The sequence below is a fragment of the Bos taurus genome, chromosome 3 (assembly GCF_002263795.3).
Source record: "Bos taurus isolate L1 Dominette 01449 registration number 42190680 breed Hereford chromosome 3, ARS-UCD2.0, whole genome shotgun sequence".
Lineage (NCBI taxonomy): Eukaryota > Metazoa > Chordata > Mammalia > Artiodactyla > Bovidae > Bos > Bos taurus.
This window is the reverse complement of record NC_037330.1, coordinates 81328078-81355307: the sequence shown is the minus strand read 5'-3', so window position 1 is coordinate 81355307 and position 27230 is coordinate 81328078. Positions and strand designations below refer to the sequence as shown.

Genomic DNA, 27230 nt, shown 5'->3' with positions numbered 1-27230 from the left:
GAATTTGCTCAGAGAAGCCACGTGCCTACTCAAGGTTACACAGATAATGCAAAAGTCCATCTTCAGAGATTTCTCACTCTAAAACATAATCTCCTTTGTTGTGTAAAGTGGATGGATAGATAGATAAAGAGATATAGCCATCCCTTTCCCTCAGTCTGTCCACCCACCCGCAGACATGCAGACATAGGCGTCACTACAACGTCCAAAACCCAGTTCCCAACGACTAGTATGATTAGAACAACCTTCAGAGATGCCTGGGTTTATGCTCACTTGCCACAGTGTACAAGTGGAGAGTTCAAAAGCATCATACCTGGCAAAGCTTCAGTGTTATTCCCCACCTTTCAGGCCTCCTTCCTTCCTACTTCCATGAAACAAGAGAAAACCTACCCCAGGAAAATAGGTGCAAAACAACAGCCACTCTCAAATGACTGGCAATCTAGTGTAGTACTGGAGCAGGAGGTGTGAAGCAAGACCAACTGGAGAGGAATCCGAGCTGTTGAACTACTGGCTACATGTCCTTGGGCAAGTAAATTAACCACCCTGCCCCTCAGCTTCCTCATCTGTAAAAGCAAGGATGAGGATGGTGCCTATCCCATGGGGTTGGTGGTGAGGATAAAATGAATGAGTTATGAAAAGTGCTTGGAACAATACTTGGCCCATATTAATAATAACAGCTAACATGATTTTCTGCTGATAGAAAACACTCAATAAATATTAAAACTATAACTTTTATTATATTCAGTAAGCAGATTTCACCCTTCTGCCAGCTCCCCTGAGGGTTAACACACAGATGACAGGCTTTAGGGCCCCTTTCTAACTTCTCATGTTGAATCTGTTTCTATGGAAAGTGTGACTAATTACTGCCATATCTCACTGAACTGCAGGTTCCCAAATAAAGTGTGCAAGTAAAAGCTATGTATAGTATATTCTCACTTACATGTATTGAGGAAGCTTACTATTTAAAGGGATTTTATGGTCTCTCCACCCCTCTATCCATATTTCCCTTGTAGCATTTCCAATAGCATATTGTAATTATCTTGTCTCTGTTTTCCTTACCAGATCATGAACTCCTTAAGAGCAAAGCACATGTTGTATTTCATTTTATTTTCCCAGTACCTAGTGGAGTGCTTGCCAGTAGTAACTTTTGTTTATTGACTAACTGAGCAAATGGGAGGATGAGGGAATGGATGCATGGTTGATTCTTTTAAGTAAATAATCAACTCTCAATTTTATGTCAGTCTGACTTTTCACACTTTGGATTTTCTTAAAGCTATACAGCTGATGACGTGTTGGTGATCAGGGTGCATCATTATGCAGCCCCTCTAATTACTGTCTCATAATGCTTGCATTTGTCCTACCAGTCAGGTCATTCATTAATTTTAGCATAAACTCAGGGCATTGAGTTTAACGGCCAGACTCAAACCAAAAAAAGAAAAATATGTGTCCTTGTGTCCTTCTGTACATATGATTTTATATATATTCTTTTATATTACATTATTTTCCAAGCAATGCTAACAGTGGATGTATCAGATTTCAAAAATATACTTCAAAGGGTTACCACTCATAATTATTGAGTTCATATGAAACTCTTTAAGAAGAATTCTTGGCTTTCAAAACAGTGTCAAGTTATACAGTGATGCTGTGCGAGAGGGAATTGTAGACACCATCCAAAACAGACAGATACTTCACTTCTGTGGCTGAGAAAAAGCGAGACCCAGAGAGGTGAATGATTTGTGCGGGGTCACACAGCTCAGCAGAGATGGAGCTAGCCCTGACTTCTGGTCCTCAGAGTCTCCGGCCAGGGGCTTTGTGGTCCCTGGGGCCAGTATTCTTTGGTGATGTTGATTCTGGAAGATACAGGACTGGCCCTGTGTGTCCACGCCAGCCAAGACAAGGGCACGATTCCTGGAATGCTACATGTGGTTGCTGTGGGCTAGCGGCCAATGGAAGAAGACCTCTGCAGTCCACATTAACACTCCTGGATGTATACAGTCCACCCACGTGGCGTTTAACTTTTAAGGTGTTGGAGAAATGCAGGTCTGCTGCTAAACAGAGGTGACCCACACACATGCGAAGTCTTCGTAATGTCCTTCTGCAATTTTTAAACATTTGAACTCTAAACTTTTCAACTTTAATAAATTACATTGAAGGTTTGATAGAAACAAATTGTAATAAGCAAGGGTTCTTTTGTCTCACGGAAGGTTTGTGTGTATTGAAGAATAGGAGATCATTTTAAAGCTCTGCTATGTAATATTATCTATGTTATTTGAACTACTGTAACTTTTGCTCTTTTCCATTTCTACACCCAGATTCAAAGGATTCCAAGGAGAAGAATAAAATGGAAATCCTGTACATACTGGTGCCTAGTGTTGCCATCCCCCTGGCCATTGCTTTGCTCTTCTTCTTCATTTGTGTCTGTCGCAATAACCAGAAGTCGTCGTCACCACCTGTTCAGAGGCAACCAAAACACGTCAGAGGTCAAAATGTAGAGATGTCAATGTTGAACGCGTATAAACCCAAGGTAAAACTAGCAGTCCTGAGCTGCACTTATTCTATAGACTTCAAGTTAAAGCAAAACTTACCACCCTCCCGAGCTTAGAAATCAAATGATATAGAATCAGAAGTTGTATTAGTACTAGCGTGCATTGTCAGCATAAGCATGCATCTCTAACTGTCCCAGGCAGCTCGAGCATACTTTCATCAGTGTGACCACTTTGGGGCTGGATGATCACCTCCCTGCCTTGCATAGAGTTTGCAATGGAAGGAACACTTATGAGATCATCTCTACCAGCCCTGCAGGACTCAGAGTGTGAGCTATTTTTCTAAATTTTCAAAAAGGAAATCCCATATTCTTCCAATTAAACTGAAAAGAGCTGAACAGACAGAGAAATCGAACACTGTTTACTAACTTTATTGTCAAAAAACCCTTTTATTTGCACAACAATGTGCATGTGTTAACACTACTGTACTGCACACTCAAATGGTCAGTTGTGTTACACGTTTTTTACCACAGTTTAAAAATCTATTTCGTGCCTAACCTAAATCCCCTTCTCTTTGGTTTCCATATATTTTAAGAGAAGTTTTGTCCTTCTTACAGTCTTTGAATGCTGTTTTATGATAGCCCTTAGCTCTCTCCTCTCTCATGCTAAATCAATCCACTTCCTTTTAGTTTTTCCTCCACATCTTTCAACATTTGGGTTGCTCAAGGTCCTGGCAAGGAAACCAGGGTCACTGGCCCTTCCCTTAAATGGAACACACATCACATCTTGGGGCTGAAATACAACAGAGGCTTTCTCTCCGGAAAACTAGCACCTCAATCTCAGGCCTCTCGGGAAAGAGATTTCATTTAAATAATTTAGGATTCTTGCATCCACAGAAGCCTGCTTTTTCTTCATGTTCCCACTCCATAGGAACATTCATTCAGCAAATATTTATCTTCTCTGTGGGTTAGAGACTATATTATTCTTTTGACTCTCATAAAGAGAAGATGCATCATTTTTTTATACAGTTTTAGAGAAAAAAAAATGCCTTCACACTCAAATCAATCCTTTCACCCAATAAGTAGCATAATTGGGCCTGACACATAGCTCTCATTTGATCTTACTTTGCTTTGCTGTTGGATATTTGTTTTTAATTTTAAAAGACTTAAAATATTTTTCTATTGCAGAGTCATACTTGTTGGTAGGGTTATGGGGTTTCTTAAATGCTAAAAAATTCATCATTAAGCATTCTGTCCCAAACAAAACCACTGTTCTCTTAAGTGTGAATTTTTACCAGAAAAAAACCCACAGACCCTGGAGACCACAGAGTTCACTCAGTGGGCTGGGGAATGGGTCGGGGGTGGGCGGAGGTTTAACTCTTGATATCCTAGCTGCTTTTGGCCAATTTACATATATTGTAATGTGTTACATCATAGCACCCTTAATCCTTACAATTAATAGAAGAAAATAGAAGGGTTAATATTAGTGCACATTCATGTAGGCATACCTAGTTGACCTTTTACATATCCCATGACTTCAAACTTGTAATGCAACAGTCTTTGTTCTATAAGAATCTTTCCCTGTCATTTCTGTTATGAAATGCTGAGAATCCTTACAAACACCAGAACTCTGGGTGAAAGTGAGGCCCAGATCAGTTTGGTTCCAGTAGTCACTGAGCAGCAGCCACCATCCTGGGGAGGTGGGCTCCTTGTTGCAGAAGTCATAGAAAGAGTCATTTCCATTTGGAGAAATCATCAGTTTTGTAGGTCAGCCTCAGTCTGCAGCTTAATTCCATTGTTATCGGAGGTTTCTTTTGCAGCGCAACATGTCCAACATGCATGATGTTTGGGATTTATATCATCTTTCAGACAAAGATCTCAGAAAGCTTGTGGTGTCACAGAGAAAGCAAATATACATTCAGCGATACAAATTTTCAGAAATTATTCTAGGAACTTTTACATTCATTATCTCATTTTAATCCTCACACCCATCACATAAGGGGGGTATTATAATCACTATTGTACAACCAGGGTAACTGAGACTGCAGATGAGTTAAGTAACTTACAGAAGGTCAAAGAGCTAGTAACTGGAAGAGATAAAATATGACTAGAGTATTTTTCGCATTGGAGAAGGAAATGGCAACCCACTCCAGTGTTCTTGCCTGGAGAATCCCAGGGACGGCGGAGCCTGGTGGGCTGCAGTCTATGGGGTCACACAGAGTCGGACACGACTGATGCAACTTAGCAGCAGCAGCAGCAGCAGAGGATTTTTCAGCTCTAGGTAAAGCCCTTGAATTTGCCTGACACTATGATTTCTTCTTTTTAACTGAAGAAATCATGCTGTGAAGGGGGAGTAGGCGGCCAGACAAACAACTAAATGCAACTCCATTTGTCAGTTTGCGCTGAACGCTAACCACAGGGATCACCTGGCTTGTGAATGACCTCCCGAGAGGCCTGGGTAACAGTTGTAAGCCTGAGTTATACAGCCCCAGTCCTGCCAGGGACATGTGAAATTTGGCCAAAGAAATAACAGTCCTCCATCCTCCATGGTCATGGAGACAAATGTAACATACGCTGGGATACATTTTTTCCTGAGACTTGGTAAAGCAAAATATTGTTTTCATCATTTCTGGACCATTTCCTCAGCATGCCTTGCAAAATCTCCCAGTGTCAAGATTTTTCCAACACAAGGCGTAGAGTTTCGCCTTAAACACCTCACCAGCAATTCTGAATCAGACTGCAAGAAGGAATGTCTCGAGCATATGTGACTGGGTTGAGGAGGGAGAGGGAACAACAAAAACAAATGCTAAGGTTTTTTTTCTTTCTTTCTCTCCTAAGAGATTTGGCTCCAATCAAATTTGACTTATTCAGCTGTTTGTTTTGGTTCTTACTGAGTGCCTTTCCTGGAAAAAGCACAAAGGACTTTGTCGACCTTAAAGAAAATTCCTAAATGTAAACAGTTGATCTCTAAAACTGGTTTGAAAGGTCACCGACACATAAATATTACATGTACCTATAAAATCTAAAAAGAAGGGACATGCATAAGAAAGAGAGGGGAAAAGAGTCCTGAAAACAAACACCCTACCAGAATAAAATCAAAAGGAGATTTGAAGGCTCGGGACGAGAAAAGAATGAAGGATGGAAGCTGGTCGGCCCTGGCCTTATACTTATTTATCCACATGAATGTGCCCTTCAGGTTTTAAACTATCTCTTTCCACTCTCTCCACTTGCTGAGCTGATTTTACCCACCCCTGCCCCCACTCCCCCACACTGAGTGTTTGTATTAAGAAGAGGCTTCTCTGGGAGATTAGAAATCCATACCCACAGAGGAGACAATAGGCAGCCCAGACAGACTGGCGATGGGACCTGGCTTGAGTCCCCAGAGAGGTGGCCGGGAAAGTTGGAAGTTAAAAATTTGATGAGGCATGAGTCTCCTTCAGATATGTGGGGAAAGGAAGCCAGTGGACCAGAGAGGCATCTTAACTCTGAGCCTTGAACAGTCAGGAAATAGAGGTGCTCCCCCGGCCCCATCACTAACTGCCCTGTGACCCTGAGAAGCCAGTTTGCCTGTCTGTGTCTCAATTTTCTCAGCTGTTCAGAGAAAGAGGTCAACTGTGTTCATGCAAAGGACCGTTTGTTTATTTTCCTTTTATTTTGTTGGGCTAAAGATTTCAATCCTTTCTGTTGGATAAGTTCATCTCCTATCTTTTCCATCTTTAAAATCCTCTGACAGTACTCTGGTGATGCAGAAACTAAGGAGGGTTATTCTATCTTGCGTTACACATTTTACAATCTGAGCAGGATTTTTTTTTTTTTAAGTGCTACAGAAAATGAAACTTCTCCAAGAATTCTGGAAACCCTAACTTCCCGTCTCTCTGCTTCTTTCCCTTTGCCTCCCCCCAGCTCCTGCCACCCTGCCCCAACTGTCATGTCTGAAACACAGAGTAGTGTCCTAGGGGAGGAACGCTGTGGAGTTCACCTCCTGGGGAGTTAGGAAGGGGAGAGCCTCCCCCTCAAGCTCAGGGTTAACCCAGTTCTGTCTTTCCCTATGTGACCCATTTATGTGGGATTTAGATCCACAGAAAGGTTAAGGGGTGGAGGAGTTTGAAAATGAGGAGCCAGGAAGACTAGGGGGAGGGCTACAGGGTCAAACTCCTGCAGCTCTTGGCTGATTATAAGGAAGATTTGGGGGAAAGCAAAGTTTGCCTATAGCTTTCTAAAACTGGTGGCTGTATTTTATTTTATTTAGTTTTTAAACTTTTATTTTATATTGGGATATAGCCAATTAATAATATTGGGACAGTTTCAGGTGAACAGCAAAGGGACTCAGCCATGCATATACATGTATCCATTCTCCTCAAACTCCTCTCTCATCTGCGCTGCCACATAACATTGAGCAGAGTTCCCTGTGCTGTGCAGTAGGTCCTTGTTGGTTATCCATTTTAAATATAGCAGTGTACACATCCCAAACTCCCTAACTACCCCTCTCCCCTCACCCACCCACTAGCAACCACAATTCATTCTCTGTGAGTCTCTTTCTGTTTTATAAATTCATTTGCATCATTTCCTTGTAGATTCCACACAGAAGGGATGTCATACAATATTTCTTCTCTATCTGACTTACTTCATTTAGATGACAATCTCTAGGTCCATCGATGTTGATGCAAGTGGCATTGTTTCATTCTTTTTAATGGCTGAGTAGTATTCCATTGTGTGTGTGTGTGTGTGTGTGTGTGTGTGTGTGTGTGTATGTGTGTGTGTGTATACACAAAGGATCCTCTTTCTGCATCCCTCTGTCAGTGGACATTTCTGTTGTTTCTGTATCTTGGCTATTGTAAACAGTGCTGCAGTGAACATTGCAGTGCATGTATTTTATTTCTCACCTAACCCTCATTTCTGTTTCTTCACTTCCAGACTATTCCTCTCTCCTTTTCTTTTCCAGCCAAAGTATTCAGGCTTTACTGAATGGACTGACACTTGATTATATTCCCTGGACCAGTCCCTTTTGCTAGCAACATACTTTCATCTAAAAAGCCCTGTTGTGGTTGGGGGAACCCTTGGGAACCCCTGTCCTTATCCAATGTCACTACACTTATTGCTAAAACATCCTCAATAACTTTTCCACTCATTCTTTAAAGCCATTGTCTCCAAGGCTTCTGAGCTCATCATGCTATTCACATGGCCTCTGGGGAATCACTAGTGATGTAATTTAATCCAATGACCTTTCCTAAGTCTTCTTCCTCCTTAATTTCTCTGGAGCATTCTTCTTAGCCACCATCTTGAAATACTTTTTCTCTTGGCTCTCCTCCTATCTCCTCCTGTTTCCTTCACCAGTTCTTTTGACTCCCTAAAGGAACACCTCCTCTGACGTTTGTCAGTTCTCTTTCCTCTTTCTTTCTCTCATGCTAATTTCATCCTCTGGCATTGCTTTAGCTCCCAGTTGACATCATGATTCAGCAATCTGGAAGGACCTAATCTCAAGTTATCAAGTTCTTTCTCCCAGCACCCAGGAGTCTCTCTGGGCCTAAATTACCTTACTCTCTGGGCCAAACTTACCTTTCCAGCCACATTTGTTCTTGGTTTATTTCTGGGAAGTAGTATGATATGCTTCAAAGATCAAGGATTTAGAGACAAAGAGATATGATTATAAATCTCGGCTTCATTATTTACTGGCCATGAGATCACTGTTTTCTCATTTATAAAACAAGGATACAAATAGTGCTCAGAAGAGATTTTAAGATTTATTTTTATTGAGGTATAATTGGCACACATGATATTAGTTTCAGGTATATAACATAATGATTTGATATTTTTAAGTAGTGCAAAATGATCACCACAACAGGCCTAGCTAACATCTGTCATAGTTACAACAGCTTTTTTCTTATGATGAGAACTTCTAAAATTTACTCTCTTAGCAACTTTCAAATGTGCAGTACAGTATTATGAAGTATATTCACCATGCTCTACATCCCTATGACATTTTATAACTGGAAGTTTGTACCCTTTGACTCTCTTTACCTGTTTTGTCCCTCCCACCCAAAAAGCTCCCCTCCCTGCACCCACCCCCCACCACTAGTAGCCACCAATCTTCTCTAAAAGAGATGTTTCTGACACTTCAAGATAAGTGTGTCTGGCACCTCACAGGTACTCGACAGCTAGAATTTACTATTATTGTTTGCTACAGCGAGAATATGAACAGTCACAAACCTTTTAGTCAACTACCAAATGTTGTGTATAGGATTCTGCGGGCTGGGGAGGAAGATATAGGATTCAGCAGCCCACAGCATTAACTGGGGACAAGGGGATCAGAGCAAAGATTATAGTGATAACTCTTTAGGTAGCTCTGGTATTCCTGGGCCCATCCAGTGAGCATAAATCCTCTGCCCCACATCCTGTTCACACCCTGGATAAAACCCCTCAGGATGGACAGGACAGTCTCTACCCTGTGGTGGTATGAGGACTGGGGGCCATCCAGTTCAGAGCTCAGCTTTAAACTATGTCTGAAGAAGCTTTACTTCTAGGAAGAATGAGTATTATAAATGGATATTATGAAAAAGCTAAAGTACTTTATTTGCATTATCTCAATATAATCTTTACAATAATCTTCTGATCAGATTAGATCAGTCGCTCAGTCGTGTCCAACTCTTTGCGACCCCATGAATCGCAGCACGCCAGGCCTCCCTGTCCATCACCAACTCCCAGAGTTCACTGAGACTCACGTCCATCGAGTCAGTGATGCCATCCAGCCATCTCATGCTCTGTCATCCCCTTCTCCTCCTGCCCCCAATCCCTCCCAGCATGAGTCTTTTCCAATGAGTCAACTCTTCGCATGAGGTGGCCAAAGTCCTGGAGTTTCAGCTTTAGCATCATTCCTTCCAAAGAAATCCCAGGGCTGATCTCCTTCCGAATGGACTGGTTGGATCTCCTTGCAGTCCAAGGGGACTCTCAAGAGTCTTCTCCAACACCACACTTCAAAAGCATCAATTCTTCGGCGCTCAGCCTTCTTCACAGTCCAGCTCTCACATCCATACATGACCACAGGAAAAACCATAGCCTTGACTAGACAAACCTTTGTTAGCAAAGTAATGTCTCTGCTTTTTAACATGCTATCTAGGTTGGTCATAACTTTCCTTCCAAGGAGTAAGCGTCTTTTAATTTCATGGCTGCAGTCACCATCTGCAGTGATTTTGGAGCCCAGAAAAATAAAGTCTGACACTGTTTCCACTGTTTCCCCGTCTGTTTCCCATGAAGTGATGGGACCGGATGCCATGATCTTCGTTTTCTGAATGTTGAGCTTTAAGCCAACTTTTTCACTCTCGACTTTCACCTTCATCAAGAGGCTTTTTAGTTCCTCTTCACTTTCTGCCATAAGGGTGGTGTCATCTGCATATTTGAGGTTATTGATATTTCTCCCGGCAACCTTGATTCCAGTTTGTGTTTCTTCCAGTCCAGCGTTTCTCATGATGTACTCTGCATAGAAGTTAAATAAACAGGGTGACAGTATACAGCCTTGACATACTCCTTTTCCTATTTGGAACCAGTCTGTTATTCCATGTCCAGTTCTAACTGTTGCTTGCTGACCTGCATACAAATTTCTCAAGAAGCAGATCAGGTGGTCTGGTATTCCCATCTCTTTCAGAATTTTCCACAGTTTATTGTGATCCACACAGTCAAAGGCTTTGGCATAGTCAATAAAGCAGAAATAGATGTTTTTCTGGAACTCTCTTGCTTTTTCCATGATCCAGCGGATGTTGGCAATTTGATCTCTGATTCCTCTGCCTCTTCTAAAACCAGCTTGAACATCAGGAAGTTCACGGTTCACATATTGCTGAAGCCTGGCTTGGAGAATTTTGAGCATTACTTTACTAGGGTGTGAGATGAGTGCAATTGTGAGGTAGTTTGAGCATTCTTTGGCATTGCCTTTCTTTGGGATTGGAATGAAAACTGACCTTTTCCAGTCCTGTGGCCACTGCTGAGTTTTCCAAATTAGCTGGCATATTGACTGCAGCACTTTCACAGCATCATCTTTCAGGATTTGGAATAGCTCAACTGGAATTCCATCACCTCCACTAGCTCTGTTCGTAGTGATGCTTTCTAAGGCCCACTTGACTTCACATTCCAGGATGTCTGGCTCTAGGTCAGTGATCACACCATCGTGATTATCTGGGTTGTGAAGATCTTTTTTGTACAGTTCTTCTGTGTATTCTTGCCATCTCTTCTTAATATCTTCTGCTTCTGTTAGGTCCATACCATTTCTGTCCTTTATCGAGCTCATCTTTGCATGAAATATGCTATTTCTCATATGCTATTCCTTTGGTATCTCTGATTTTCTTTAAGAGATCCCTAGTCTTTCCCATTCTGTTGTTTTCCTCTATTTCTTTGCATTGATCCCTGAAGAAGGCTTTCTTATCTCTTCTTGCTATTCTTTGGAACTCTGCATTCAGATGTTTATATCTTTCCTTTTGAGCCTGATTTTGGGAGGTGAGAAAACTGAGGCTTGAGATTAAGATTTTACCCAAAGTCACTCAGCTGGTGAGTGGCAGAGCCAAAACTCGAACCCAGGTGTGAGCAGGTCTGGAGCCCAGTGTTCCTTAATTTTCTGGCTGCTGAAATACACATGCCCAAGTTACAAGCCCACCGTGGCTCATGCAGACATACAAATTACTGACGTCTGTTCTACCTCTTTACAGGCAGAATTGACCCTCTCCCACTGACACTATAAAGTAACCCCACCACAGAATCAACCCTGGTCACTACCAAACATTCAAACTATCAGAAAGTTACATTATAGAGAAAAGAACTGTTTCTGAGGTTAAATCACTTCCAGAGAAGCGTAGCTGAACTCTGAGCAAATGTGGCCAGCTATTGGTTGGAATGTCCTCCAGGATTTGATTGCTTAAGCCGGAAGGCACTTAGTTTGGCTGTAGTCTTTGAAAATGTCCATAACCTCTCCAAATCAAATGGTTGTGGCCTTTAAGCTTTAGAATGTAATCATTTCCATTTATGAGTGGGGTCAGTTGTTTCACAATTCTACCACTGTTTACCTAAGAACCAGTAAAATGCACAGGAAAGGAAAACCAGCTTTAGAGTCAAATGAATTCCTCTCAGATACTAAAAACTCTCAATCTTGTATGCTATCCAGGGCTCTTATGCCCAACTCAGGTAAAGGCTGCTGTTGAATGGTTTTATTCACTTATCCCAGTCAACTAGTGTGAGCAACAAAGGATCAGCCCAAGTCTAGGTCATCAGAAACCAGAGAGTAATTAATTACACCTTGACATTCCACTTTTACACCAGTGGGACTCATGCTTCTAAAATTGTGGAGCCCTCTGAGGCTCCAAATGAAAACTACCCTCTTTTTCCCAGAAAAGTGCTCCATCTTTGAAGCCAGACATAGGTGGAGCTGAATCTTGGCATTACTACTTAATAGTTGTGCTTCCACAGGCAAGCTACCTAACTTCGAAGGCCTTAATTTCTTGATCCATAAAGTGGAGAAATCATAGTATGTATCTCATGGGTTTGTGATGAGGGTTAAATGAGTTGATGCATTAAACAGTGAGAGAGCCCATGAGGGAGTATAGTGTAGTCATGAGGAAGACAGACCCTGGAGTCTGAACTTACAACCTAAATACTAGTTGTGTGGTCACTTAACTGCCGTTCTTCAGGTTCTGCATCTGTGAAACGGGGATAATAGTCATAGTGACCAATTTCATAGGGTTATTGTGATATGAAAGGAATTCATATGTATAAAGTACTTATAGCCTGACACATAAACACTCCACCCGCAGCCCCAACTTGCAGCCATTATTATGATCTCAGCATCTGGCACATGGCAAGTATTCAGTACATGGTAGCTCAGATTACAAACATCTAGAATAGGAACTGTGTCCCCTCTCCTCGTGATTCTTAAATGGTTTCTCATATGCTATTCCCTGTGTATACTCTTTGGTATATAGTATATATAGTATCAGTTGACTGAGGTAACCAGCTATGAAAATACATCCTATACAATTGGTTGCACATGAAAATAGAATAAACTGATGACATGGCCCAAGCTATAAAGTGATGTCTATTTCAAAACCTGAATCTCTTAAGACAGGAGCCATGCAGAATATAACCCAGTAAAACACTAGTTGATGGCTCTTACATTTTTCTCTGCTGGCATTTCCAAAGCATCTTCCTAAAGCAGAGTGTTACAGTCTCTGTCTCTATTAGTCAAAATTGCTCAAATTGGTTCTGCAGAGAGATTGTAGTCATTCATCATGCCAGGAGCAGGAACCAGACACTCATGAACTGTCTGATCCAGGAAGGCATATTCTTTTCTTTCCTTTCTTTTTGAAAGTCATATTCCATTTATTCCAGTGGTTCTCTCATTTATTCCAGTCCCAGAGCATCCTCATCACCTGGGAACCTGTCAGAAGTGCAGAATCTGACTTACGGAATTAGAAACTCTAGGAGTGAGGCCTAGCAATCTGTGTTATAACAAGCCCTCTGGGGGATTCCAGTGCCTGCTCTGGTGTAGACTCTGCTGGTCAGTACTTGAGATTCAGAGAGTAAGTCTGCAAGGAATATAGTTCTCAGAGAAGCCTCCAAAGAGAAGCAAACCTGGTCGTATCCTCCTATTATCCCAAATACCACCCCCTTCCCCCTGCAATTCCAATAGGGCCACGATCTGCTTCATTATTCCTCTAAGAGAGCTGAGGACAAATGCCGCTTGTGGGACCTCCCTCTCCTGCAGATACTTGATCCAGCTAGAATCGGCATGTGTGTGTAGTGAAAGATATTTGTGAAAGGGCAGCAGTGGTAGGGCATGAGGCATGGGAAAGGAACCAGTGTAAGGGACTCAAGGACTGTGGGAGGAGGTTTGTCCATTGCAAGAACGTGGACGTCAGTCCTCTCCCAGCACCTGCTGCTGAAGCTACCTTCCTGTCCCGGAGCACCACCCTGGCTTCTGGTTCACACCACCGTCCTGGGGCTCTGCTTTCTATCTCTGTGTCTGCGTCACTCTGGACTCAAAGTAAAGCCATCAATCATGCCCCATTCAGGTTAGAGGTGAAAGGTCACAGAGCGGAATCAGTGCTGCATGCCAACGTTGATGGCCATCACACAATCCTCACCTCATTTCCTGTGGTAATCATTTAGGAAAAGTGAGCAGGAAATAGCAGGTTAGTCGCAAGCTGTGTCACCCAGAGGTGTATTATCACCTAAGGTGTAACTTCCCAAAGGTGGAGAGAGAGAAAGTTGCTGAGTCTGTCGCTCTTATCCATCTTCTATCTACATAATTGCAGTTTTTTAAAAAACTCTACCCATGGTTCATTGCTTTCATACTTCAAGTTAATGGATGTAAAAGGGGCACATGTCCTCACTTAGTATGCATCACTCAGGTGAGAGAAGCCTGGCCTCTGTAGCAGCTGTTTAGACAGGACAATACTCATATGGACTCACACCTAACAACTCACCATCTAAAAAATGTTCTCTCTTCATTTTCTTTCTGGTCAGAGCTCATTGAAGCCTGAATACAGTTGCTCTTCAGAAATTTCAAGGGGAAGAAATACAATCAGATTTTACAATAATGTATCAACTTCTACATCAACTCTGATTTTTCTCCCCCGCCAAAATTATATAATTTTTTAAACCACACTGAGGCAGATGTGTGTTTACTTTGAGAAGTAAAAATGTTAACATTTAAACTGAAAGCCTGTTTCACTTTTAAGGTACTTAATTGCCTTACAGCATATAATAAACGGAGCCCATCTTGTCATTCAACTAATGGAGGGAGTGATAAAGAGATAGGAGCCCAGGACCCTATTCATTCCAGCTTTCCTTTGTACTTGGTTTACTTTGGCATCGTGCCTCATGTGTATTTTACACTTCTTTACATTTTGTACATCCCTGTATGACAAATACTTGTCAAACAAAAACTAAACAGATTTATAACCCTTTAACTTGAAATGAGCCAAAATTGAACTGCCAAAACTTTATGACTTCATTTTCTTTCATAGTTTTCCACTACATTGGTTCAAACAGACAAACCCCACTTGAGGTCAAGCAGAGGTCATTTCACTTTCATTACTAAAATATAATTTACAATATGCCAGACCTAAACAAGTTTAGCCTAAAGGGTTTGTATAATGTAAACCATCTGTTCCTCAACAATACAGCTAATTTCCTGCCGTCACCATACAGTCTACTGACTGCTTCTTTAAGGATTTTTATGATTTTTTAACTAGTTCAGGATTTATGTAAAATTTGAAAATGAGTCTATAGTTAAAACTCATTTGTACCAAATAACTTGAGCATTTAAAAAATGCAAATCACTGTGTAAATTGTTCCCCTGAAACCAAGCTCTGAGCAGCTTTTTGGTTTTGTTTTTTCTTTTTTTTCCTGGGTATTTCTATACCGGCTGCTGCACAGGTGTTCCAAGAAAAGGTTTTGTGAAATTGGTCGTTTTACTTTCCATGCTTCTTTCCAAAGCAAATCCCCAAATTTGGTTATGACTATCTCTTGTGAACTATTCCTTCCTTCTATCGGCTGGAGAAGGGTATGGACTATATGCCTTCTGGCCCACTGGGTATTATGACAAGGCACACTTGGAGTCAAAACGAACTTTTTTCATGCGTCTGAACAGGGAGAAAGAACAATTATCATTCCACAGAGTGGCCACACACCGAAAGCTGACCTCACAGCCCTACAAGGTGTCAGGCCCCAGGCTGAGCTGACAGAGGCATGCTGTGTCCAACTGGGATTGTTGGCCAGCGGGCTTCTCTGGTTTCAACAGAAGGCCTTATACACGCAAGGACAGCAGTTTTGGCTCTCTTAAAAATTCTTGATAATTTTCTAAGCCTCTTTCTCTGTCTATAAAATGGCAAGAGTAAAAGTTCTTCTTCCATAGATGAATACCAGAGAACTAATTTGCTTACCTCAGTGTAGGGGAATGCAGCCGGCCTTCTTAGCCATGAAGCCCCAGGGGCCATGTGTCAGGCCAGCGCCAAAGTCCTGTCCACCTCCTCTTCTCTTCCCATCCACATAAGTTTGGCCTGCTTGCTTCCTTTCCCATCTGCCACCATCTACTCTTCCCCATGGGTTTTTTTGCTCCCTCTGCCTCCATCTGCATCTTCCAGAATCCTCAGAGGAAAAAGCTACAGGACACTCAAATTCTTACCCACCCGCAGGTTCCAAGACAGACTCTCTGTCATTTTTAAAGAATTAAAAAAAAAAAAAAAAACTACAGGAGTACAAAGAAAGATTAACAAGAAACTTAAACATTCCTTTTTTTTTTTTTTTTAAACATATATGGCTATCTAGAGCTATTTGAGGCTGGGCTGTGCTGTGCTTAGTTGCTCAGTCATGTCCGACTCTTTGCAACCTAATGGACTGTGGCCCACCAGGCTCCTCTATCCATGGAGTTTCTCCAGGCAAGAATACTGGAGTGGCTTGCCATGCCCTCCTCCAGGGGATCTTCCCAAACCAGGGACTGAACCCATGTCTTCCACATTGCAGGTGGATTCTTTACCATCTGAGCCACCAGGAAAGCCCAACAATAATAGAGTGGATAGCCTATCCCTTCTCCAGGGGATCTTCCCAACCCAGGAATTGAACCAGGGTCTCCTGCATGCCGGCAGATTCTTTACCAACTGAGCTACCAGGGAAGCCCTATTTAAGGCTGTAAATGGATCTAAATCATTTGCATTGACTCAACTTTTTGGATTACTTCCCTAATATGGATAATAAAATTGATTTAAAGACCACTTATTAGGTGGAAATTACTTTCATACATCGTTGGATTTAATCCCTACTGTAATTATGGAGGCTAGATATTATATTATCTTATAGATGTGGAAATAGAGTTTTAGAGAAGTTAAGTCACCCAAGTTCAGTCACCTATAATACAGGACTTATCCCACAGGATTGTTGTAGTAATGTTAGTTGCTCAGTTGTGTCCAACTCTTTGCAACTCCATGGACCATAGACCACCAGGCTCCTCTGTCCATGGGATACTCCAGGCAAGAATATTGGAGTGGGTAGCCATTCCCTTCTCCAGGGGATCTTCCCAACCCAGGGATGGAACCCTGCACATCTCCTGCATGACAGATGGATTCTTTTCCATCTGAGCCACCAGGATATTTGTCAAGTGCTTAGAACAGTGTCTGGCGCATAGTAAATGCTATATAAATATTAACTATTATTAATGAAAAGCAGCAGATCCAAAGTGCAAATTCAGATTTGTGTTGATATGAGTCCAAAGGTCACATGGTTTGAATTATCCCACACTGCCTATGGGTTTGCTTCAGTGGGGGAGTCCTAAATCCTCATTGAGCATGTGCATTCTAGGTCGTTTCAGTCATGTCTGACTCTTTGTGATCATCAGGCTCCTCTGTCCGTGGGGTTCTCCAGTCAAGAATACTGGAGTGGGTTGCTCTGCCCTCCTTCAGGGGATCTTCCCAACCCAAGGATTGAACCTGCATCTGTGTCTCCTGCACTGGCAGGCAGGTTTTTACTACTAGCACCACCTGGGAAGCTTAATCAGTTTATATTCCTTGAGTTTAGTTCCTCATCCCAGTTTCCCTCAGAAGTACTTTATTACCCCACCGTTACCTTTCTCTAATACCAAAAGCATGGGGATCCTGTTTAGATCAAAAGTAATACCTTCCGTGCCATTCAAGGGACTTTCCCATAAATTGGATTCATTTAAATCATTAAGAAAACTTCTGAGGGAAACCCTCAGTTCTGTTGTGTTCAATTAAGTGGGTATCTTGCTGCAAGTTTATTTACACTTATCATTAGGTTAATGGGCATTTTGCCCTGGAAAATATCAGCCTAGAACGGAGCTAATCATCATGAATTCTAGATTAGCAGAGTTTGAATTGGAGAAATTTTATACTTAATTTTCCAAACTGTTAAACTGTGCACAGAGCTCTGAATTCCATATGTATTTGCAGAATTGTAAACTTCAATTGGGATACTCTCAGCAGTATTTTTCTAAAAAATAAGGATTAAAGTCCATTTAAAGGGATTATTTTAAAAAACCAGTTTATGTACAAACACATTGCTTTTAAACTTTTTCCATAACAAATTAGGTTAAACTTCAGGATAGATTGGAGGTGAGTTTCAAAAATAGTAAAAACACATAACATAATAGACATTTACTTTCAATATTAAATGTCACAACTTAATACTTATTTTCATTGTGTGTTAGTTGCTTTCTCCTGTTTTAAGGTCAATCAGTAAATAATTCACTTGCAAAGCTGTAGAGATAATCAGTCGGTTTGAAGGCAATGGCTCCCTTCAAAACATTGAAATCTGATTGAAAGGACAAAATATAAAATGGACAAATGTTGTTTTTCTTTCATTAAAAGAATAGCAACAGCGAGATAATAATTTAAAAGTTAAACAGCCCTTGTCATGTTCCAGACATCATGCAAATTTGCAAAAACCCTACAAGATAAGTACAATGATTATCATCCCATTTTATAGATGAGAGAATTGAAGCACAGAGTGGTTCAATATTGTACCCAGGGTCACACAGCTGGTGAGTAGAGAGGGCAGAATTTCAACTTGAACTATCAGTCTGCAGAGATCATGCAAGTAACCAGTTACCTCACTGTGTCCTGCACGTAGCGACATTCGGACTATAAAGCTAGAGGGATTGTAGAAGAGGCAAAGACCAGAGTGGTTGGGGGAGTTTCAGAGCAAGGATTCGAAAAGTAGAGAGGAGCCCCTTCCAAACCTCCCCATCTCTACTATGGGCACCTCAGAACAGTCTTTTATTTTGGTTTCTCTGGCTTTTAGCTCAATATACACCTTAAAAATAGGACAGCATTGGAAGAACAACGGTGTAAGGCAAGAACATGCATGGTGTTTGCATGTGGATGATAAGGAAACCTATTCAGCTAAATGATGCCATCATGTAGAGGGGTAGCAAGGGTAAGAGCAAATCACAGATACTCTGAACTGCCAGGCTAAGCATGAAGGCTGTATCCTCTGCAGCACTTCTTCTCACACTCCAGTGTTCACCAAAATCACCTGGGGTCTTATTAAATGCACACCCTGATTCTGTAGGTCTAAGGTGGGCCCAAGAATCTGCATTTATCATGAGCTTCAAGTGGTGCTGATATTGTTTTTCCCAAAACCACCCTTTGAGTAGGAAGATTCTAGGCAATAGCAATAAAGCACTGTAGGAGCAGGGGGTGTGGATGGAGGGATAGGTGAATGATGGACAGAAATTTGCCTATGGCTAAGTTGCAGCCAACAATTTTAAAGACTTCTAGATGTACAACGTTGTATTTAATTTGATATATAGAACCTTTCTCGATATAACCCATCCCTCCTTTCAGATGCCAGCATATCTTGCCTTAGGAAATGCTTTAAACAACATTTTTTTCTTTTCTTTTCCATACAGAGCAAGGCTAAAGAGCTGCCTCTTTCCGCTGTACGTTTTATGGAAGAATTGGGTGAATGTGCTTTTGGAAAGATCTATAAGGGCCATCTCTATCTCCCAGGCATGGACCATGCTCAGTTAGTTGCTATAAAGACCTTGAAAGACTATAACAACCCCCAGCAATGGACAGAATTTCAACAGGAAGCCTCCCTGATGGCTGAACTACACCATCCCAATATTGTATGCCTTCTAGGGGCTGTCACTCAGGAACAACCTGTGTGTATGCTTTTTGAGTACATGAATCAGGGAGATCTCCATGAGTTCCTCATCATGCGGTCCCCACATTCGGATGTTGGCTGCAGTAGTGATGAAGATGGGACTGTAAAATCCAGCCTGGATCACGGAGATTTTCTACACATTGCAATTCAGATTGCAGCTGGCATGGAATACCTGTCTAGTCACTTCTTTGTTCATAAGGATCTTGCAGCTCGCAATATTTTAATTGGAGAGCAACTTCACGTGAAGATTTCAGACCTTGGGCTTTCCAGAGAAATATATTCTGCTGATTACTACAGGGTGCAGAGTAAGTCTTTGCTGCCCATTCGCTGGATGCCCCCTGAAGCCATCATGTATGGCAAATTCTCTTCTGATTCAGATATCTGGTCTTTTGGAGTTGTCTTATGGGAGATTTTCAGTTTTGGACTCCAGCCATATTATGGATTTAGTAATCAGGAAGTGATCGAAATGGTGAGAAAACGACAGCTGTTGCCATGCTCTGAAGACTGCCCACCCAGGATGTACAGCCTCATGACAGAGTGTTGGAATGAGATTCCTTCCAGGAGACCAAGATTTAAAGATATTCATGTCCGACTTCGGTCCTGGGAGGGACTCTCAAGTCATACCAGCTCTACCACTCCTTCCGGCGGAAATGCCACCACTCAGACAACCTCCCTTAGTGCCAGCCCAGTGAGTAATCTCAGTAATCCCAGATATCCCAATTATATGTTCCCGAGCCAGGGTATTACACCACAGGGCCAGATTGCTGGTTTCATCAGCCCACCAATACCTCAGAACCAGCGATTCATCCCCATCAATGGATACCCAATACCTCCTGGATATGCTGCGTTTCCAGCTGCCCACTATCAGCCAGCAGGCCCTCCCAGAGTGATTCAGCACTGCCCACCTCCCAAGAGTCGGTCCCCCAGCAGTGCCAGTGGGTCAACCAGTACTGGTCACGTGACCAGCTTGCCTTCATCAGGATCCAATCAGGAAGCAAATATTCCCTTACTACCACACATGTCGATTCCAAATCATCCCAGTGGGATGGGTATCACCGTTTTTGGCAACAAATCTCAAAAACCCTACAAAATAGACTCAAAGCAACCGTCTTTGCTAGGAGACCCCAACATTCATGGACACACCGAATCTATGATTTCTGCAGAACTGTAAAATGCACGACTTTTGTAAATGTGGTATACAGGAGAAACTAGAAAGTCGTAGAAAATATTTCTATTCAAATATTTTTATTAAAGTAAGGTTCTCATTTAGCAGACACTGCAACAAGTATCTTCTGTGAAGTTTAACTGTGTCTTACCAACCAGGGCAGACACCAGCCAGAAAAGAAACTTTGTGGGATCAACACTCCATCAGGGTGTATGCCCTGGCATTGGGATTGGGACATCTGGTTTCAAGTACTGAACACTGTAAACCAGTGAAGAGGAAAAGGACCTTATGATTAAGTATCAAACCAAAAAGGAAAGTCAAATGGTGCTTTATGTATTCACCTTTGGTCACCATGACTGTTCTCTCTCCAAAATGTATATACCGTAGAATTTGTCTACCTGCTGTCTTTTCTTCAGGACAGATGTTCAGGAATTACATTGATTCAATTTAGATTCTGTGCATGTTTGTGTGGAAGTGATGTTCAGAATCAATGAGGAAACTTTAGGCCAAATTTAAAATCCCAAATGGAAATGAGCCATAAAACAAGTATAAGTTTCTAAGACAAGTGTAAGTTTCTAAGACAAGTGTTAAGTTTCTGAAGCCTTCTATACAGTGGGGCTTCTTGGAGGGTGCAGAGTACGCTTCTCTGTGAATCTCCTCTGTTGATCATGAAGGCCTTTCCACAGTGTGTTTACACAAGCCCTTGAAATAACTAGGGCATCAGATCATAAGAAGGCTACATGTGGATGCTGAAGTTGATTGTGGGTTGATAGTTCTCTGTGTTGCATTAGAAATGAGGCACCAAAGGCAGCATAGTCAGAAAAGTGGCCTCTTGGCCTAGATCAGCATCCGTGGGAAGGGAACAGGGTTCCCATGGGGACAGCCTCACAGAAGCTTCCCTGGACCAATAACATTGAAGAATAGAGGTGTGGCTACAGACCAGATCATCTGTGCTTGCCTCCTCCTGCATATGAGTTGTCCAAGATATGGGAGTGCACACCATCAGTGGACTCTGGGGCAGGAGGAACTCTTTGTTATCAATATCTAGTTAATTTAAAGTTTCTCACACTTTATTTTCTTATCTGGAAATGTTCACAGATTTTATTCCAACACCAACAGTTATATGACAATTTATCCATAGAGTTAGTTGGAATCCAAAGACTATAAATTCTATTTGCAAAATATTACATATCTTTGAAAACCAAGTACTGAGTTCTCAGCAAACATTTACCATGAACTGAATTTTTTAAGCTGGTAAATAGAAGCAAAATGATCATTTTTGCCTTAGTTAGAAGAAGGTATCAAATGTGCATCTCATGCCTGACCTGCTAGACATCTTTTGCCAAACTTAGAGTTCTTATGGGTTTCAAGTTCTGTATAAAAAGGAATACTATGATTGATGTTTCTCTTGTTAAACAAAAACAAAAAAAAAAACTCCTTTATTCTAAGAACAACGTCTCAAAGTCTCATTTTTTTTTAAATTTTACAGCTGAAGAGACTTACAAAGAGACTTACAGGATATAAAATAATTCCTGGCAATAATATTTGATAAAGAGAATGTAGGATAATTAGAAGCACATTGACATTTCAATTTTGTAAAACAACAAATTCAAAGAAATATGTTTACAAAAATGTGTGGCAATTTTCCCAAACAATGAATCTTCAGACAACAAATATGGACCTATAGGTATTGTGAACATAAAAAATTGGCTATATTCAGATTTATTTGGAAATAATACAATTTTACGGCATAAATAAGCTGATTCAGCAGTTACATTTTTTTAACTTTAGGTAAAGGCGAATATTTGTATCCTTTTGTTGCTATGCAACTGTTTAATGATGAAGATTCAACCACAATTTTGTATATCATATGACAATCAATTGTTTTCCAAGAATATTTATTATTTTAAGGAAACACAATTTCAGTGAATCTGAGTTTTTCTAGGAGTCCCTTAAAGGGAAATTAGCATTCCATGAGCCAGTAAAATATCTACTCTGGAAAAACATTACTATGGGTAAAAAATAAATTCAAGTTAGTTTTTTATAAAGAACTATAACATTTATTTTAAACATTTTATAATTACTGAAGTCATTAAGGTGAACAAACTAAATTTCAAAACCACTTGTAATAATGTATTTTATAAAGCACTGTGATACTGCATAACACAGTCCCTTTTGTATTAAAATAGTATTTTTTCACAGACTGAAAAATATCTTTCGCTTTGTGGACAACATTTTGTAAGATGACTTTATTTTCAGATCTTTTCCCTTTTTTGCACAAAACTATGTTTATGGTTTGTATCACAGAAATGAAATATATCTCTGCATTTTTATATCTGGTCTGTTTCCTTGTTTCCTTTGTTTCTAACTCGACATAGATTTTTTTTTCGAATATATAATGGCACTACTCAGATATCTTGCCCTATCTTTCCTTATTTTCACTGCATGCATTTAATCACTGTATTACTTAATGTTTGATTTGTTATTATGGGCATTTCAAATAGACAAGCATGAAATTGTAATGACAAGAAGCCTATTTTATATTGAGGATATATGCATTTGTATTTCACACACCAGAGATATTAAACACTGATTATTTTATGCTGCTGTTTATTAAAAATGTTTACCATAAACTATTTCCTGAATATTGCTATCATGGAGGTATTTGGCAATTTTAATATTATTTCTCCTAATGTTTGACATTTCATAGAAAGAGGAATCATAATTTCTATTTACTGCTATTTCATTGAAATGCTTTTTTTTTCAAGTAAGCTGTTATAATAGACTTGAACATTCTTTTGCTAGTGACCACAAGTGGAAGGAAGAATTCCAGTGATTTTTATGACCATATATCACCCACCTATAGATGGCAAGATTTAAATTTTTAAAATCAAAATAATATATTGAGTAATTACTTGACAATTGAATGGATTGTCAAAATTGGGTTTTAAAGTTGAATCTTTTTCTGCCTTGATGTTTCCGTATGAACTGAGACATCAAAACTCATCTTAGAACTCTGAAAAAGCTGAGTACATCTTATCGTGTTCAACTTAGATTCCAACCATATTGATAAAATAAAAGAAATGTGGCCATTTCATTGTCACAGCTTATCTTTATGACCTTATTTGCCCAAAAGAAAGAACTCCCCATCTGGCGATTAATACACACTGTCAAAGAAAATGAGTATCATTATGAAAGTTCAAAGAACTTGTCCATTTCTGCTATTTAATACAGAAGGGGATACAATAAAACCTTCAGGGCCTTATCCATATGTTTTAGGTATAGCTCTTGTCACCACCTCAGCGATCAAACTCAATAAAGCAATCACTTCACATGTCAGTGAGATCTGTGTCAGGTTGGGTTTTTCCCTCTCAGTTGAATTCCTCAGTCTGCCCTTCACTCCCATTTCCTTCTTATGTCTCCAGGCTCTTCCCCTCCCACCATTCCCAATTCCTTCAACTCTGGGATGGGGGGACTTACCCTTAAATCCCTAATTATCAACATCTGCAGGCTCACAGCACTACCTCAGATAATGCCTCCTACAAACCTCTCAGTACTAATTAAAGATGAGCTCTGTTATCTACACACCTTCAAAGATGGTTACCGAACACAAAGGTTCTCAAAGTGTCCTCAGACCAGCAGATTTGGAACTTGTTAGAAATGCACATTGACAGGCCCCAGTTCAAAGTAATGAATCAGAAATTCTGGGGCATGTTCCCAAAATTGTGCTTTAACAAGCCCTTCTATTGTCTAAAGATTGAGGATTAGAGAACCAGCCTAGAAGTCTAGGGGTGGAAGGTGGGAGGATGCTCATTACATCCTCAGTAATGTGCATATAAACATTTAATAGCATTTCAAATGCTTTAGTCCCCTTAAAGGTAGTCAAGTTTTGCTTCAGCAAAAATTCAAAAGAGAAAACCAAATGTTGTATATTAATGCCTACATGTGGGAATCTAGAAAAATCGTATAGATGAACTTATTATTTGCAAAGCAAAGGGGGAAAAGAGGGATGGGAAAAAATGGGAGATTGGGATTGATATATATACACTATGTATAAAATAGATAACTAATGAGAACCTACTGTATAGCACAGGGAACTCTACTCAATGTTCTGTGCTGACCTAAATGGGAAGGAAATCCCAAAAAGAACAGATATATGTATACATGTAACAGATTCACTTTGATATACAGCAGAAACTAACACATTGTAAAGCAACTATACTCTAATTTTAAAAAATAATAAAAGGCATCAACATAAAATTCAAAGCTAAAAATGTTTGGATTAAGCATTTGACAATTGATTATATTTTTCTGTAGTTGTTCACTTGGAATGGAGAAGTAACAGTACCTAGATTTTTCCAAAAATATACTCCTTGTCTAGTTCACTCAAGCCCACAATGTTGGATGGTGACTGAAATCTTTTTCTTTCATATGAACAGGCTCAAAAGAGCTGGTTTCTTAATGTACCTTTTTTTGGCTCCTTGTACTGATGATTAACACAACTAAAGTAACTGTCCTCTGTTTTGCAACTTGAGGTCAAGGTTAGGCTGGTCTTTCTTGCAAGGATGGAAGGCCCAGCTCCAAGTAAGCATCAAGCAGAAGCAACTACAGAGGCTCCCCGCCACCCCTGAGCTTCCTATGACAACCTGACCCAGTTGGCTGGATGCAGTCATCTGAGCCTGGTTATGCTGTGTTCCTTTGCCATCTACAATCTATCAGTCCCCACTGGCTGGCCTGTGGACTTTTCTGTGCCACTATGCTCCCCACTGCCTTTAGAGCCCAAGAACTCTGGGCGAGGACCGAAAAGAAGAGCTAAGGGAGGTGCAAGAGGTGACTTTCAGACTCTTCTTAATTTATACAGCATCTTTTTCAACCAATAGTTCAAACACCAAAGCAGAAATGCTATATAAGAGGAGCAGAAGGAGCAAAGGAGCACACAGATAAGAGGAAAATTTTGCAGTCAAAAGATGACTGCACCCAAAATTTGTTACCATAAATGTCGAGTATTAGGACCCTGTTAATGCAGAGGAAGAAAAGCCTTACAAACCATCAAAGCACCCAACATCAATGTAATCCTCTGGGAAATTAGACTGGGAAGGCTTAAAAACACAGAGACATACAAGAAGGTCATTTGACACATTTATGACTAGTTGAATCTTAGGCACCATGAATTGCTTATTCACACAAGGACTATGACATTCACTAACCAGGCCTGACATCATGCTGATCCTTACCCAAGTGACCAGGTTATTTGCTATTCTTATCCAAGAATGGTTCAATTAGGAGAAAGGCCCCTCATTAAGAATGGATAGGGCATTGTGTACTTACAGGCCTTCCCAGGTGGTAGTGGTAAAGAATCCACCCGCCAATGCAGGAGACATAAGAGCTGTGGGTTCGATCCCAGGCTCAGGAAGATCCCCTGGAGGAGGAAATGGCAACCCACTCCAGTATTCATGCCTGGAGAATCCCATGGACAGAGGAGCCTGGTAGACTACAGTCCATGGGGTCACAAAGAGTTGACAAGACTGAAGTGACTTAGTATGCATGCATATTATGTACTTATACTTTTTAGAAGGTCAATATTTTAAGAGGTCAACATGCTGAAATAAAGATAATTGAGGGGATATTAAATTTGAAGCAAAGTGGTTCTAAACAATCTTCATGGACCTGTGTTATTAAATGTAAATTCAAATACACACGTGAAACACCAGAACTGACAGCACAAAGCCATAGATTAGTGCTCAAGCTCTTCCTGGCCCTAGAGACCCTTGTATCAGAAATAAGTGGAGATCAGGCTCCATTCGGTGACAAGTCCTCCTAAGCCACTGTAGTCCTTGAGTATTAGGATGATAACTCCAGTTATCACTGGGGTCTATTCTAATACAATTACCTGAAAGGTTTCTTTTGGGTCACTGTCCCTTAAAATCACTTGAAAGGAGCTGAAACTGAAACTCCCTGTAGGGAAAGAGCAAAGTAGCCAGGGTGGCGCTGGGCAGGCTCTCTCACCCCACGTTTTGCAAATATATCCTTATGTAACAGCTGAGATGACACAGCACTGTGCATGCGTGTCGTGATGTACCCGCTTGGCCATGAGCCTCTTTTGTTCTGTAAACTGAACATAAGCCCCACCTGAGAAACCCCTTTTGCCGCTCCACCGCCATTAGACAATAAATATATCTGGTGTTCTGAGGGCTCCTGGAGTTTTCTCCCAGCTTCCCCATTCACGCCTTGCCCACCCTGGGTTCAGCAAGCCAGTGTGAGAAGCGAGACAATTGGTGTCGTCGGCAGGATACCCAGCAGGTAGGGGAGCCTGAGGCTTCAATGGAAGAAGGAGGCCAGTGGGCCACCACACAGCACGTGTTAGCTGGTGGCCACGGTCGTCCGGGCATGGGTGCCAGTGGAAGACTGGGAGGTGGTGGATGGGTCACCAGATAGGATTAAAGAGGCATTCCAGGGGCTGAGTTCCCGTTTGCCAAACAAAGCGGCGTGTACTGCTGCCGGCACTGTGGGGTGGGTTTCTTTGATTACCTTGAAGGCCAATATGGATCGTGCTCTCCATCATGCTGCACAAGTGCACGAGTTTCAGAGACAAAGGAAGAGCTAGAGCAGCGTCTGCACACGCTGAAGCAAGAGATGCCTGGCCTTGAGGAACCCAGCGCCTGGAACTATGAGGTAATGAGGGTCAGTGACAATGAACATCATGAGACCATGGGTCCTCGCTTGTTAGCAGGCCCACTGTAGAGCAGAAAGTGGAACATGAGCAGTCCATGGCCCCGGGGGACATCCTCAAGGGGCCCCCAAAGTGACTAAGCTCATGACATATCAACTGTATACTCAGGCGGAGTTGGTCGAGTTGGGTAAGCAATTTTAGCAAAAGCAAGGGGAACCCTTGGCAGCATGGCTTTTGAGACTCTGGGACACAGGGGTGGA

The 27230-nt window shown here is 41.2% G+C and overlaps 1 protein-coding gene across 2 annotated transcripts in view; it reads left to right on the top strand.

Moving 5' to 3' along the window:
- ROR1 (receptor tyrosine kinase like orphan receptor 1) overlaps window positions 1-22635 on the top strand; it is a 469060-nt gene extending 446425 nt beyond the window's left edge. For both annotated transcript variants that reach the window (XM_024990121.2, XM_015465329.3), the window contains 2 exons: window positions 2310-2521; window positions 18879-22635. In XM_024990121.2, the coding sequence (XP_024845889.1) occupies window positions 2310-2521; window positions 18879-20306 (1640 nt within the window). In that variant the 3' untranslated portion in view covers window positions 20307-22635. The remainder of the gene's footprint in view (window positions 1-2309; window positions 2522-18878) is intronic.
- The last annotated feature ends 4595 nt before the right edge of the window (window positions 22636-27230 follow it).